The sequence below is a fragment of the Callospermophilus lateralis genome, chromosome 15 (genome assembly GCF_048772815.1).
Source record: "Callospermophilus lateralis isolate mCalLat2 chromosome 15, mCalLat2.hap1, whole genome shotgun sequence".
NCBI classification, from domain to species: domain Eukaryota; kingdom Metazoa; phylum Chordata; class Mammalia; order Rodentia; family Sciuridae; genus Callospermophilus; species Callospermophilus lateralis.
The window spans coordinates 45,580,928-45,597,437 of NC_135319.1; the positions used below are offsets into that span (position 1 = coordinate 45,580,928).

At 46.5% G+C, this 16,510-nt stretch overlaps 1 protein-coding gene across 16 annotated transcripts in view; it reads right to left on the minus strand.

Moving 5' to 3' along the window:
* The window catches only part of Camk2g (calcium/calmodulin dependent protein kinase II gamma), a 58,720-nt gene that overhangs the window by 23,028 nt on the left and 19,182 nt on the right, over positions 1-16,510 (minus strand). For 8 of the 16 annotated variants that reach the window (XM_076835314.1, XM_076835306.1, XM_076835310.1 and 5 more), the window contains exons 4-13: positions 14,349-14,403; positions 13,410-13,475; positions 9,798-9,870; positions 9,541-9,643; positions 9,029-9,112; positions 8,500-8,594; positions 7,722-7,844; positions 3,797-3,880; positions 3,510-3,552; positions 917-979 (exon numbers count right to left, since the gene is read on the minus strand). In XM_076835314.1, coding sequence (XP_076691429.1) covers positions 917-979; positions 3,510-3,552; positions 3,797-3,880; positions 7,722-7,844; positions 8,500-8,594; positions 9,029-9,112; positions 9,541-9,643; positions 9,798-9,870; positions 13,410-13,475; positions 14,349-14,403 — 789 coding nt within the window. The remainder of the gene's footprint in view (positions 1-916; positions 980-3,509; positions 3,553-3,796; positions 3,881-7,721; positions 7,845-8,499; positions 8,595-9,028; positions 9,113-9,540; positions 9,644-9,797; positions 9,871-13,409; positions 13,476-14,348; positions 14,404-16,510) is intronic. The other 8 variants (XM_076835317.1, XM_076835311.1, XM_076835316.1 and 5 more) reach the window with 1 other exon arrangement.

The window sequence follows — 16,510 nt, forward strand, 5'->3', positions numbered from 1 at the left end:
CATTCCTACCTAAGCTGTGTCCCATATTTCTCCAGTGTGAACAAGGGTCCTTCCATCACAAGATTCTGGCTCCAAAAGAAGGACATTTGGTCTGATCTCCAATCATGCTGCATTTGAAAATTATTTTTTTTTAAAATATATTTACTAGTAAGGGCTTTGTTTACATTAGCCAGTTCTCAATTATGGTTGCCCACTAGAATTACTCAGGGAGTTTTAAAAAAATGCTCATGCCTAGTCCATCCACTAGGGATTCTAATTTTGTTTATCTGGGGTGGGGTCCTGCCACCAGGATTCTTTAGGAGCTCCCAGGTAATTGGTTGTTCTGAACAGGTAAGGTTGACAGCCTTTGACATACCTGTTCTTAAGCATCACCACGTTATCTGTCATCCTCATTAGAGAGATGAGAAAACTAAGGCTGGGAGAACTGATGTGACTTGCTAAGAGGTCACATCAAGCAAGGCTAGAATTCAAACCCAGGGATGGCTGACTCTGAGGATTTTGCACTCCACAGCCTTTCAGACCTGGAGGCCTGCAAACACCAGACTTCATAATTTTGAGGGGCAAGGCTTCCTCTGTGGACTCTTAAACGGTAGTGCAGAAGCCTAGTTCCAGCCCTGGGCAGCTCTGCGGGTCAGGCCCTTGGGCTGCCTGGAGGGAAGGCTCCTATTTCCCAGCTCCACATCCCCAGGCTATTGCCTCCTGAGAGTTGGCAAGCGCCCAGCATGCATGGCTGGTTAGGGGGCTCTGTAACAACAATGCGCTCGCAGATGCCAAGTTAGGTGGTCCTTCTGGCATGCCCATCTCAGCCCGCAAGCATGGAACTCGCCTCCCTGGTGCGTGGGCCTGGCATGCTGGCCCTCCTGGTGGGGTGGCAGGGAGCCGAGGCAGGCGGTCAGGGAGGACTCATGCCACGTACCTTGCCCGGCCAGGCTGGCGGCGCTCGCGGCAGGCGAGGCGGGGGCGGAGCTCTGCCTGCCAACTGAGGGGATACAATCTCTCAGTGCACAGAGCTGCCGCAAAGCCACGGGGGCCAGTCAGCAGCAAGCATGCCCCAGCATGAGGCACGGGCACCACTGGCTGCCCACACACAGCAGGGCCCAGGCGGCATGGCCAAGCCAGCCGAGCTGGGGTAGCGGAGGCGCCAGGGGCAGGCCGATGAGGCAGGTGCAGCCAGTCCTGCAGCAGTCCAGTAGCCTGAGAGGACCAGGCTGGGACAAGGTGAAGGGAACACCATATAGCTACTTTGTGGAAATGTACTTAGTGCTTGTTCCATGACCAACTCAGGTGAGGGTTCATAGGTAAAAGCCTGACTTGGTGAGAGGAAGGTGCCCTTTCTGAGGTGATCCAGCCCTTGCTTAAGGCTGTGAGGATACCAAGTTTCACCTTCAGACCTTCCCTCCCTAGGACATAAATGAGCTCTGTAGCTAAGAGCCTGGAGCATAGAGCAGCCCTTTCCCCTCAACACACTCGGAATGGTAGAAAGACTGGCACTTACATGGCCTCTGGACAGCTAAAGTTTACAGATGGGCCCAGCTCTATGACCCCTAACTTCTCAGAGACAAAGGGCTCTTCCTCTTAAGGGAAGTAGCCAAGAGAAGCAGCTTTACTCAGCCTGTGTTTCACAGTGTCTTGAGGTAAAGATGCCTAAGAAATAAGTCCCCAGAAAGACAACGAAAGCCTCTGAAGAAATATATTCTAGAAGTTATGATTTCACACCAGGCTATTAAAGTCCAGGGCTAAGATGTGGCCCCACTATTTGGGGTCTACTTGGCAAATAGCCTAGTTTGTGCCTAAGGAATCACAGATGTCTTTCCTCCTTGACACACCTATAGACAGCTCTTTCTGCAGAAATTTCCAGAGACAGAAGAGGCCATCCTAGAAGCCTAAAGAACTTTTTTTTTTTTTTTTTTTTTTTTTTTTTTTTAATTTTTTTGCATCTTCTTTGATCCAGGGCAGTGAGCTCAAAGGCCAGATGAGGTCTGGGCAACAAGAATGGAAGGCTCTTTAGGGATGAACTAAAGTACTATGTCCTAACAGAGAGACTGACTTCTTGAAACCAGGACACCAATTTCCTGAAATGCTGGTTGTGGGTGGGTGATGTGGAGACCAAAGGCCACAGGACAGGAAATGCTACTGATGGGCCAGGCTAAAAGAGAAGCAGTAGCCTGTCTTCACATTTAACTCAAGAGAAGACAGGTAGACATCAAGGGTCAGCATAAAAATGCCCCTGAGCATCCTCTAGAAAAGCTCTTAACCCCAGAAAGTAGAAGCCGCAAGCAGTTAGAGGAAAGCAGCACAGTGTGGGGCAACAACTTCATCTTTGTGGCAGATGGACAACCCATTGCTCCCAGTGCCCTGTATAAGTGGTGAAAGCCCAGGATGGGGCGTGACTGGGGCTCACTATCTACCCCTGATATCCCAGAGCCTGTGACTCTTGGGCTGGAATTGGTGAAGTCCTAGGCTCTCTTTCCTGCAGCCTCCTCCAAGCTAAAGCCCATGGGTTACCTGGAACCAGCACAGCGGAACCCATCAGGACTCCAGCTCAAGGAAGCAACCCCTGCCCAAAGTGGCTGCCCACCCTGACTGTGGTTGGTGCTCCCACACAAGCCTCTCTCCATGGCGGTGCAGGAGGAAAGCAAGGGAGGGAGTCTTGTTAGGAGGATGAGAAGGGCTCTTGAACCAAAACAGCGAGGCTGGGGTTAGAGGGAAGGAAGACCAGGGCTACAGCAAGCTGGGGACAGACTTCTTTGTCTTCACTTAAGCCTTGATATTAATCTTTTTCTCAAAGAAAACCCACCGTGCTCCCAACTGAGGGCAAACAATACTGGGGGTAGGGTTGAAAGCAGGGGGCAAAGGGGAGTGGAGTGTCTTGCATCTTAGAAATAATGTCAAGTGCGACTTACAAATTACTGATCCCAACTCTCTTGATTCCTTATGTAAATCTAAGTTCCTTTCCTTCCACTGGCTGGTCTCTAGTTCTTCATTTTTACAGCTAGTATCAGAGAAAATATTTTAAGCCTGAGTCACCTTAAAAGGTCTAAACATCTGGAATAATTTCTATTAGTCATCTCTACTTGGACACAAGGAAGAAAGAGATCACCCTAGTGATCAGTTGGTGGCAATTGAGAACATTCATAATATTTCAACTTGATTTTGTTTTTCCCTTCCAGCGCATCCTTCAATACCCTAGATTGGCTATAACCCTAAAGTGCCGAGAATCTTCAGGGAATTCAATAAAAATGTATAGGGAGAAAGTACATAGGATTCTGGACAGGCTACTCCTTGGGAGGTTCTAAGGAACAAATTCATAAATTTGAGCCCAAGTGAAGGTTCCTCCCCTCACACCAATAATTTCAGTAAGAGGACTCAGCAGCAGAACCCTCAGAACAGGATCCCTGTTAATCCTGCTCAAGGAATCACCTGAGACAGCCACACTGCCTAGGCTGGCTGTGCTCTATGCCTGACCCACTCACCTCGGCAGAATTAAAGTGTTCAACTGGGAAACATACCTGAGAAGTTCCTGGAGACAAGCATGGTCGTGAGGATGGCACCCTAGGAAAAGAGGAGAGTCCTATGAGTTCAACCAGACTCTATAAATGGATAGCCTGGCCTCAGGCAAAGCAGCTCATGGCTAGAGCCTGGAGTCACAGGATTCTGGCATCCCCAACATAGCTTAGCTACAACCTGCATAGCTTAGCTTCAACTAGGAGCAGAGCTGCCTTGTCTAATGGGGCAAGACCTGCATTGTTAACAGGCTTGATTTCAGGAGGCCAGTGGCACAGAAAGCAAGACTTACCTTCAGTTTTCTCCGGGCATTGAATTTGCGCAAACACTCCACAGTCTCTTGGCGGTGCATCATGGAGGCTACCGTGGATCGTTGCTAGAAACCAAATAGAAAGGCCTATGAGTCCCCCATTCCAGACCCTCTCTCTGCCCTTCACTTTAGTCCTGGCATCAATGGCCATGCCAGGACAGAGCTGTGTACTCAACCACCCCACATTTGCTCTGAAGATCAAATGAAGTCACAGACATGAAAACACAAAATAAAGGCATAAGCCCAAACTCAAGGTTATGTAAGGACAATCTCAACATGAAAGCACACTGATAACGGATGCTATATGAGTGTGCAGAGAGAACATTCTAATCTTCCTTGGGCAAAGGAAGCTGCAAATGGGAAAGATTATCCTATGTGTGGTGAGCCTGGCAGTTATTCCTTCAGCATCTGCTTACTGAGCACCTGCTGTGGTCCAGGTTCTGAGCAGTGAGAGCCCAGGGAGGTCCCTGCTTTCTATAACATTCATTCCTTCAAAGAGCCCCTCTCAACATACCCCACAAGGTCCTGAATGAACCTGGGGTCTGAGAAGCTAAGGATGTATACCTTGAAGGATCAATTCTTTTCATCATTTTGGATGAAAACTTTGATATATTTATTAGTTACTTCCTTGTCTCCTTAAACAGAATCCAGACATGGCCTCCACTTCCTTGGGATCATTGATAGAAGAACCAATTATTTTGAAATGTCATAATACAGTGATGTCCTCAGGTGCTATAGAGATATATAGGACTATGAAAGGTAGAGCCCACAAAAATGATCCTCAGGACACAGTACTTCCCTGTTTTGTTTTGTTTTTGGTACCAGGGATTGAACCCAGATGCACTTAACCCCTGAGTCACATCCCTAACCCTTTTTGAGTCAGGAGCTCCCTAAGTTGTTTAGGGTCTTGCTAAGTTGCTAATGGATGGCTTTGATTTTGCACTCCTCCTGCCTCCTGAGTTGCTATTATAGGCACACACCACCAAACGGGCTACTTCCCCAATTTTTGAATTTCCATTTTAAGTTGCTCAGCATTACTTTTGCTGTTGCTGTCTTGCCAAACTATTAGAAAAATTAATGCTAGGACCTGCAGCTTGGTGCCCATAACCACATAATCCTTGCCCTCACCCCTGGCCAACTCTTTCCTGCACCTGAAACAACTCTCCCCACCTTCTCCACCTTCCCCAAGTCTCTCAATCCACCTCATCTTCCTCAGCATAAACTTCTCCACAAAGAGAAATGAGGTCACCATGCACATACTGCTTCTGTTTCAGCCCCCACCCACCAGCTGATTTCTACCCACCCACAATCCAACCTAAGTCTCAGAACATCATTCTTCACACCAGGGTGGACCTCCTGAGCAGAGCTCAGAAGTGCCCTCTCTAAACCTTTGCTGCCTCAATTAGATATATTGTCGACTCATTGCTCTGGACTAGATTCTTCTTGGTAATCTACACATTATATTCAATCTTCTCCTTAAACAAAGTCCTTAAAACATGGATGGAACTGAAGTACATTATATTAAGTGAAATAATCCAGACCCAGACAGGAACCACATGTTCTCTCTCATATGTTGAAGTTAAAAGAAAAAAAAAAAAAGGTCTGGGTTTGAGTGTGGAACAGTGAAACTGAAGATGTGGGGGGGATTAAAGGGAAGATGGATTTGAAGAGATATGCTGTACGCACGTACTGAATTATCACAATGACCCCTACTAAAATGTATAATTAATAAATACTCTTTAGTCAAAAAAAAAAAGAAAAAAGAAAAAAGAAAAAAGAAACCTAAACCTCTCTGACGTATCTTCCTCGTCTAAGGAGTATCATTTCTTTCCTCCTTCATGCCTCACTTCCTATGCACCTCCTCAGTCCTACTTCCTCTTCACACCCCAAAACAGGCTTCTATCTCACTCTACTGTCTTTGTGAAATGATGAAAGAATAGCCTCTCCATGGTCAGAGCCCATGCATTCTCCTTGATCTGTGTCAGGGACTCTCTTGCAGTACTACCAATGCTCCCTTACTGAGACTCATTATTTTTTTAGCTTCTACATCTTCTGCTTCTGATTCTTTCCTGACTACAGAAATTCTCATTCTCAGTCCCTTTTGCTGACTCCTCTAATTCTCCCTGTTCTTAAATGCTGATGTTTAGTGTCCATCTCTTCTTTTACTGAAGAATACAAACTCAAGAATTTGATCAGCATAGAAACAATCCCATCTTCTATAGCCTCAACATCACCTATACAAAAGACTATGACTCTTTTCTTTCTTTTTTTTTTTTTTTAGTGCTAGGGATCAAACCTAGGGCCTCACACATGCTAGGTAAGTGCTCTACCACTGAACTGCATCCCCAGACCATACAGGTATTTTTTTAACTGTCCACAGGGTACCTCAGCTAAAGTCTCTTGACACCACACTCAATGTGTACAAAACTAAATCATCATCTTTTCTCACAAACTGGCTCTTCCTCTGAGTTTCTTCCATATGGATGAATGATACAATTCTCTGCTCAATGGTAAAACATGGCAGTTCCCACAGATCCCTCTCTCCTTCATTCCCCAATTCAATTGGGCACTAAATCTTTTAGATTCTATGTCCCAAATATCTCCTCAATTTTTCCACTCCTCACACTACCCACTCCCCCATCTCTATCCTCAGAGGAGACCTCATCTGTTGCTTAGATAGTTACAACAGTTTCCTAAGCTCCCCTGACTCCAGCCTCTTTCTTCATTAACTCCATTTTCTACAGAGCTTCCAAAATGATCTTTCTTAAATGTAAATTTCACACTCTGTTTAAAACCCTTAAATGGATCCCTATGCATTCAGAATAAAACCCTAATTCCTTAGGCCGAAACTTGGATGTCAGGGAATCTTTAGGGCCTCTTTGTCTTGGATTCCTACAGTCATGGCCTCATTCACAACCAAACTACTTAACATTCCTTGAACTTGATTTCCCATGGTCTCTTACTCTGGCTCCTGCTAACCTCTGTCTACAGGGTAATATCTTGGGGAACTCTTAGTTATCTGCCAAGAGCCAGAACAGAGGTCACCTCCTCCATGCAGCCTTTAATGACCCCACTGCCCACCAGGGACACCAAGAACTCCTGCACTCCTTTAGATTCTTTTGCATACTTCACACTGTAGTATGGTTGCCTGTTTGACTGCCTGTCTCTCCAGATCTTTGGAGCAGGAAAAATGCCTCATTCACCTTCGTATCCTCTAGCATCTGCACCGAAGAGGCATTCAGTAAACACATGAATGAAGGGACAAATAAACAAATGCATCATGGCTGTCAAGATGCTAACTATGCCAGAAAACAAAGTATGTCAACCCACATCAACAGCCTAGGGGAGCCTCCCAGCTCAGGAGCTTCAGGACTGAACTTCATGATGCTCTTTTTAATAGCTCAGAGACCTCTTTTGTTTATTCATTGGGTCTTGGTCACAGTTGTTAATAGTTGTACGAGTGTTGAGAACTTAGTATGCCCTGAACTTGGGGATTCACTTTCTGCCAGCTGCTTTCTATCATCAACTACCTAGAGTCTGCAAGAGTCAACCTAAGCCCTCAGTTGAGACTAGAACTGGGTTGGGAAACAGCTCAGTTGGTAGAGTGCTTGCCTTGCACGGACAAGGCCCTGGGTTCAATCCCCAGCACTGCCAAAAAAAAATAAAAATAAAAAAAGAGAGCCATTAATACAGCCTCACAACCAGGAGAGAGACAAGTAAAGGCCTGTTAGCCCCTTCTGCCTCCTAGAGATCCCCCGGTGATATTTATTAACCTGGGCCCCACTTAGTCTCCTGCCCCGAATACTGGGTCCTCACTCAGGAACCAGAATGATTCTCTGCTGATAAAAAGGAACATAAACATAAGCGATCACCACTGATCTCCAAGTCCACAGCTGAAAACACTTACACAGACCCATGGGTGCTTCAGAGCCTGGTCAGCCGTGATGCGTTTTGCTGGGTTTATGGTCAGCATCTGGTTGATCAAGTTCTTGGCTTCAGGAGTCACTGTGTCCCATTCTGGTGATGGGAACTAAGGAGCAGGAACAGGGGGAGGTAGGATATGAAATTTGTAAGCCTCACACCCTAAAACGAAGGCTATATCTTCATCCCAACTCCTATAACTGGGATATTCTATGGTACCCAAAGTTGCCTCAGAGAGAGTTGGAGAAGCCCTGGAAATACCCTAGAACCTGTGTCAACTTAAAAGACTAGGAAAGGAAAATAGAACAATGATGGTTAGAATGCCAGAATATCAAATCACAGTAGGAAGCAGACTCCAACAAACATTCTCTGGTTCAACTCCATCTCTCTACTTGGGGGAAGAGGCTCAATGATATGCCTAAGGTACCACTGCAGTGGAAAGAACCTCTAGACTTCTTGTCCCTGTGTGATGCAGCTTCTCCATTCTTTGCAAAAAAAAAAAAAAAAGATCAAAGGACTTCAGTGGGTTCCTTAATTTTATAGCTACCAAAAAGGATGTTTAAAAAAAAAAAAAAAGTTGCTCCCTGGACATAGGGTGGCAAGAACTGAGTCCTGTTTGCCCATCCCTGGATCTTCAAAGTCCCATGACATCCCCTGTGTCATGTGACACACTAAACAAGCCCCCTCCCTTGGACAGAGCCCAAGGGGCAGGACATGTGCCCCGCTTGATGTTCTTGCTTGATTCTTAGAAAAACAGTCCTTACATCATACGCTCCAGCCTTGATCTGCTGATACAGCTTGTGCTGATCCTCATCCCAGAAGGGAGGGTAGCCCACCAGGAGGATATACAGGATGACCCCTATGAGATAGAACACACAGGTCACTGGGTTCAGTCACCTATTACCCTGAGGAACCATGAAAGGCCATGCAGGGCTCAGAGCCACACAGAATGACAAGGGCCAGACCAGAGTTAGAGGTGGATGCCAGCCGATAATGCTGTGTCACTAGCCCCTCCAGCTGTGTCTCTCACGTCAGAGATTTCTTTAAGCACAACCTATCCTCTAAGGCAGGGACAATTCCCTCTCTAAGAAGGATGCAACATAATACAGGAAGTTACTTGGGGAGGAGGGTGTGATGGGAACAGCCCTCCCAAGGGGATGAGAGCAAACACCATGATTTCACATACACCAGGCACTTGTGGGACCCGCAAGGAATAGCGATGCTTCTTTCTCGCCATCACCGGAAGCCGAGGGCCCTTAACACGGAAAAGCTGAGGGCGTGGAATGGGCTTACCGCAGGCCCAGATATCCACAGGTTTTCCATAGGGATCTTTCCTCAAGACCTCAGGGGACAAGTAACCTGGGGTGCCAGCAAAACCTGCAGAAGAAGAGAGAGCAGAGGCACACTGAACCCATTTTCTCTCTCAATAAATCCATATCAGCAATTTCTCCCAAAGCCCTTTTCATCCTGCTGCTTTTGCTACATAAGCTTTCAGCACACAGGCTGCAAGAGATGAGAGGCTGGGCTTCTCATAGTGCTTGGAATCTAAATCAGAGGGCAAGTCCATGTGCCTACCAGGAACTCGAATGCCTCCCCAGAGGCAGCAAGAATGCAGTGCTGACAACAGCTAGACTTACTGAGTCATGAAGGGCCAGGAGGGATTTCTGCACCCTCCCACCCTTCTCCACTCTCCAAGGAGGCCAGGACCATTAAAGGTCTGGTTTCTAGTTCTGAAAGAGGAAGGCAAATCAGAAAGAGGAGGAAGGATGGGGACTGCATAACTGAGAAGACAGTGTCACCCTTACCAAACCAAGCCTGCTGCTCTCCTTGCACTTCGATGGCGAGGCCAAAATCAGCCAGCTTGACGGCAGCACCCTTGCATTTACTTGCCAGCAGCAAGTTCTCAGGCTACAGAAGGAACAGCGAGAACCTTGTGAGGCACCCCACCGCCCCCCCAGAGCCCAAAGGGAGCCTTCTTTGGGTCCACACAGTACCACTATCTAGCACCAGGTGGCGCCAACATGTCACAAGCAAGAGGCAAAGGAGGGGAGCCTGGTAATACCTTCAGGTCCCGATGGACAATGTCATGCTGGTGGATGTGGTTAACACTCTCCAGAATCTGATGTATACAGTGGCTGAAAAAGCAGGAGAAAAAAATGTCACTACAGGGTTAAACTATCTCATCCAAGACCACATGCTATGGACTAAAAGCATGTAACAACAGGTCACAGGTTCATAGAGAATCACTGAATGATGAGTTAGTTCAACCCATTTTGTTTTCATTTCATTTCTTTAATGTTTTGTTTTATCTTTAATTGACAAATAATATGGATCTATTTGTGGGGGACATGTGTTGCTTTTATACATGTTTACAACGTGGGATGAGTATATTATGCTAATTAACATTTCCATTACCTCAAATATTTACCATTGCTTAGTGGAGAGAACATATAAAATCCTCTCTTAGCTACTTAGCTACATACATTATTAGCAACTACAGTCACCACGATGTGTAACAGATCAGAACCTACTCCTATCTAAAGCTCTGTATCTGCTGACCAATATCTTTCCTTTACCCAACCACCTCCACTCCAATTCTTGGTAATCACCACTCTACTTTTACTTCTGAGATCATTCTTTTTTAGATTCCACATATAAGGTCATGTAGTATTTGTCTTTCTGTGCCTGGCTTATTTCATGTCCTCCATGTTGTTGTAAATGACAAAATTTCATATATATTTTTTTAAGACTGAATAGTATTCTGCTATTCTCTCTCTCTCTCTCTCTCTCTCTCTCTCTCTCACACACACACACACACACACACACACACACACACACACACTTTTAGTATCCATTCACTTGTTGGCACACACTTAGGTTGCCTCTACATCTTAATTATTGTGAATAATGCTGCTGTGAACATGGGAGGGCAGACATCTCTCCAAGATTCTAATTTCAATTCCTTTGGGTATTTACCCAGTAGTGGGATTGCTGGATCATATGGTAATTCTATTTTTAGTTTTCTGAGGAACATCTATACTGTTTTCCAAAAAAAGCCTGTACTAATTTGCAATACCAACAGGGTTCCCTTTCTTCCACATCCTCAACAACACTTATTTTACAGAAAAGGAAACTGAAATTCAGGTAGATTAAGTGGTTTGTCCAGGGTCACTCACTAAATGGGAGGAGAAAGACTAGAATAGAGATTCACCATGGATTCTTCTGTCTATAAAGGCCTAACATAACCAACATGTTTTTAAGAGATCAGGAGACATCCCAGGCTCCTGAGAAAGGTGAGACCATCCAACCCCTACCTTTTTTCTATTTCCCTATATAGTAACTTTATTCTTAGAGAAGAAACTTGTGCTGGCAACTTAAGCAGGAAGAGTGCAACTGAGTTCCCTGAGTTGTTTTGGGATGACTGTACTCCTTCATTTGTTTAAACATTCACTAAGTGCTTCCAAGGCCTTCTGCTTTGTACTACACAGGACATAAGGATGAACAAGACTTGCAGCTTCCCTGAAGCTGATCATCTGGTAGAGGAGCTAAAACAAACACTGATTTCTTTGAGAAACAATATATTTGAGCAGATTTTTAAACGGGGCACCAAGGAGCATTTCTGAGGAATGTGCATAGAAAAGACAAACTAAAATCCAGAATTACATGCAGCTGCTGATTTTTGTGTCTGCATGTGTGTGGTACTGCGGATTGAACTCAGGGCCTGTGCTTGCTAGAAGTGCGTGACCATTGAGATATATCCCCAGATCTTTTAAAATTTATTTTGAGAAGGTTCCAAGTTGCCCAGGCTGGCTCTGAACTTGTGACCCTCTGGTTTTGGCCTCCTGAGTAGTTATGATTACAGGTATACAACACCATAACCAGCTTAAGCTGCTGATTCTTAAAGCAGGCTGTCCACTTTACAACCCTCCTGCCAGCCTTGTGGTCAAACTTCTGGCAGGAAACATGAGCAGACTACAGCAGTGGTTTTCTTTTCTTTCTTTTCTTTTCTTCTTCTTTTTTTTTTTGTACCAAGAATTGAATCCAGGGGTGCTTACCCACTGAGACACATCCCCAGCACTTTTTATTTTTTATTTTGAGACAGGGTCTCTTTAAGTTGCCTAAGGCCTTGCTAAGTTGCTGAGGCTGGCTTTGAACTCACGTTTCTCCTGCTTCAGCCTCCAGAGCTGCTGGGATTGCAGGGTGTGTATCACCACACCCAGCTAGCAGTGGTTTTTAAATGGGGGTGAGTTTATCTGGAGACATTTCTTGTCACAACCTAGGGAGGGGGAAGGCTGTTACTGACATCTACTAGCATGGGATGCTTCTAAGAGTCTACCATGCACAGGAGAGGCTCTCACAACAAAAAATTACCCAGCCTAAAAGGTCAGTGGTACTGAGGAAAAACCCAGCTTAGAGAACAGATGCCTAGTCATCACACACCACCAGGTGTACTGGGCAGGTTTGCAGAATGTCCAGGTGTACTAAGCTAGGTAGCTGAACTTCTGATTCCTTTCTGGGGGTCCTGCAAGAGCCAAGGGATCTTACCAGGCCCCTAGAGGCTAAGGCTAGCACAGCCCAAAAGTGGGCTAAAGAAACTTTAAGACTGAACTATAGAGGCAAGTCTCCACAGAAATGTATTATTAGAACAGAGTCAGGCTAGCAGGGAGAGCCTTCTGGCCAAAAATGGCAAAAGTGCGAAGTGTCCCAGCAGAGCCAGGCCAAGCCCACTGGTGCAGCCTCCCCTCCCCGCAGTTCCCTGAGCTATCACGCCTCCTCCCGCCCACAGCCTGGTCCTCCCCTGCTGGCACTGGAATTCATCTCCCCACTTGAGAATTTTTCCTGAGGTTGAAGCATCTGAAGTTGATCAGCAAACATTGGCCGCTGGAGGTTGAGAAATCTGTGAGGAAGCTGCACTCCCTCACTTTCCAGAAGCAGCCCGAGCTGCCACATAAGCTAGATAAGCTGCAGGCAGGGTGATCAAAACCAGGTTGTAAGGACATCACCCTCAGAGAGAAGCGGGGCTGGGGGAAGAGCCGAGGCGGGAAAGGCAGGCCAAACAAGTGCCTGAGAGCTGTGTGGGGGTGGAATTCTGCTGTGTCACATGTAGGAGCCATCAGGGCTTCTGTGGAAGGCTGGAGGCTGAGGCATGGGACTGTGGAACAGCACTCCAGCTAAAAGAATCCCATGTTGAACCTGGTCTTGGCAGTCAAGGGACAAAGTGACAAGGGCTAAAAGCTCCTGAGATGGCTCCCATAGTTCATTCACCTTTGGGAAAAAAACGTATCTTTTATGTTTCTAATCACCCCAGGACTTCCACTCAGTGGCTTGTACATAGTAGGATTTGTCAAAAGAAAGAAGAGGGATTGAGAGGGCCCTCATGTGTACTTGTCAGTGTGAGTTAACACAAAGAAAAGGTATTTCTGGGGTGATGGGGTAAAGGAGACTCAAGAGGCTTTGCCAAAATTGATGTGGGGTGCTGAATTCTGAACTTCCGATATTGCCCCCCAAATGCAGCCCTCGTCCAGCTCTGTAGAATCACTGTCCAGATAAGAGTTCTTCTGATCTTCCCCAAAGGCTTTTCAATTAGGCACAATGCCAGCCCCCTAAGGTGGACAAGACTTATTTCAATCTTAAACTCCAGAGCTGCACTGGAACAACTGGGCCTTCATCTCACCTGGCATCTGCTTCACTGTAGTATTCTCTAGCCACAATGTCTTCAAACAGCTCCCCGCCAGTAACCCTGCAGCCAACAGAAGAAGAAGAGGTCAGAGGAGGTGGAGTCCCTTGGCCAACCCCAGTGTCTAAGAGGTAATGGAGTTACACAGTAAAACAGCTCTTACAGAAACCTTAATTCCACATACACTTTGAGAGCCCAGAACATACTCAATCCTTCAATGACATGGGGCTCCTCCTTAGGGTATCCTGGGCTCCCCCTTCTTCAGGATATTTCTGTTTTTATAACCTGCAGATCAGTTAGCACTAAAGGCATCTAATGAAGATACAGGGATCTAAGAGAAAATATTCAAGCTACCCCCCCAAGACATGCCTTTGTTTGAGACCAATATGAACATATAGCTGTCCAAGGAAGGACAGACCTATCACTGAAGTTGAGAATGAGACCAAGGACACAGAAACCTAACTCTATAGCACTGGAAAGGAGTTTCCAGGAGGTAAAGAGCCACTTTTAAGATATTAAAACACAACCAAAGTGGAAGAGAGACCAAGAGGAGCCCAGTTCATGACTAATAAAAGCTACCCTCAAATTCCCAGAATTTTTAAGTTGATGCAAAGAGCAGTACTTTATTTCTATACCAAGGACCAAGAAACAAGAAACAAGCATCTGCACAAGATACACTGTGAAACAGAGTGTGAGAGCAACACTGAGGCTGGCGCTCCACAGATATCTGGGGAGATCACGAGCAATGAGACCCCCAGGGGGCTTTGGGTACCAACCCGGCTCCATGCCCGGAGAAAGTACACAATCAAGTCCTTTCTCTCAGGCAAAGGAGAGGGACCGTTGGCAGAGGCTGAAGACCCAGTTAAGCCTTTTCCCAAGCCTTCATCTTGAGCCAGCTGGAGGGAAAGGCCCCACACCCTCAAAAGGAGCACTTACAGGTCAAACACGAGGTAGTGAAACCCTTCTTCAGAAATACTGTCATGGAGGCGCACTGCAAGAGAGGAGATGGGGACAGAGATTAACAGAGAGAAAACTCGGAAATCCTCCTCCTCTTCAGCAACCCCACCCTGTACCATTCTGTCAGCCTCACCAGGTTCCCTCCTGAAGGCACTGCAGGGAGAAGTGGCAACATGCTCAACACCCACAAAGCCAAGGTTATGTAGCCACAGAGCAAGAGACCAGTGCTCTGGTTGCCACCTCCAACTGGGGCAAGAAATAGAAGCTTCGAGGCCAAGATGTAAATCAAGATCGAGAAAAGCAGAAACCTTCCCAGAGGGGCTAGTCCCAGAGAAGGTGGTCCCTAAACATAGTGCATGGTGGTGTAACAGACTGAGAAACCCCTAGCAACACTGACAGCAGGGGCATGGAAAATGGGAAAGACCAGGAGAACTTTCAGAGGGGCAAATGAGAACAGCAGAGTGAAGGGTAGTGGAAGAAGATGGAAAGGCAGAGCCTAGCAGGAAGGCATGTGAAGCAGGATAATGAATGGCCAGCCCAGGAGGCTAAGCCACATACAGGCTATGACTATGACGACCTGTTTATCAAGTGTTTAACATACTTATGTGCCAGGCCTTCTGTAGTGAGGTTCTTAGCACACATTACTGATTCCATGAGCATTTAGTGAGCACTACTGTATGCCAGCCCCTGGGCTAGCTGGTGGCATTTATGAGGGAGAGACACAGCGCCTGCCTTCAAGGAGTTGATTACACTGCCCTGAGATGAATGTTATTCCCATTTTATAGAACAGGACAGTGGAGGCTAGGAGACATAAAGCCTCTTGCTAAAGGCCAAAAAATTACTAAGTGGTGGGTCAAGATGTGAACCCAGGCTTCTCTGACTCCAAAGGCTGGTTCACACTACTGCTTACTAAAGAAACAGGGCATCCCACATACCAGGTTGTGAGACTGCTCACAAATGTACCTACGACAGCATCATAAATGGGTCCAGGAGGGCAGACATGGAGAAGACTAGGGCAAGTTACCAACTGTAAGAAAAGGCTGGCAAGCATAATCCCTTCCCAATCCTTGCTTCCAAATCTCTTGGGCAAAAGACCAATCTAATGTCTTCTGAGGTCTCTTCATTCAAGCTTCTGCCCACAAAGCCACCTCTGGGTTAAATGCCAACCCCTGAGCATCGTTCTAATGTAAACACGACTTGCTTTGGCTGCCTGTCCTGATGTTCCTGTCCCTTCCCTCACCTGAACTCTCTTGATGAGAAACCTCTGTTCCAAAGGGCTCTCTGTTTGACCCTTGCTCCAGTCCTCAGCAGTTAAAGAAGCTCTTCAGGAATGGCCTGACACCAAACCAACTGGTGAAGTGTTCAGATGTAAAGAAATCACACTATCTCTTCCTTGGCAGGCCCAGACTGCTTCCATTTCCAGTGCCAGAGCATCTTCTAAGGGCTGAGGCGCTTCCCTAAGTCCCCTTCACACCAAAGAAGGATCAGCCAGAATGCAAAATACAGCACCCAGCCGCCCTGAGGCACTGAACCATCACTACAGTCCCCTTGTTTTTCTTACTTGACAAATGTAGACACAGAGGCCTGCCTGGGCCTGATCCAAGGCCGAACAACCATCTACACATTGCATGGCCTACACTATTTGATCTGATCTGGTTATTCAACCCTGCATACTTCCCTACATCTGCAGATGACAGAAGAGGGCTTTTAGGACACAAGGAGGGAGCTACAGCAAGACCCCTGCATCCATCTTACCCACCCAGCCGAGCATGCTTAATCAAACTCCCCAAAGCCTCCTCCCTCCTTTTTCTGCTTCTCTAGTCTCAGTTGGTGCCTCATGCTGAGTCCTGCTGTGGCTGCTCCCTCGCTTCCAAAAGGACTTTTCATTTAATTAAAAATTTGCTATTAAAAAGCATTAAAGTGTGTAATACAAATAATCCCCTGGAAATCAGCTGTCCCAGAAGCCAAAGACCAGCTTCATTAGGAAGCTGACTAACAGCAGCAGGATGGTGAGCTGACGGGACAGCAGGTAGGATGCTAACAACTGCTCCCAGGACAGCCCCCAGCACCTGGCCCTGCTAAGTCTGGCTGGGCCTGGACTTGAGCTCTGCCTCACCTGGATCCTGCCCCAGGCCCGCCCC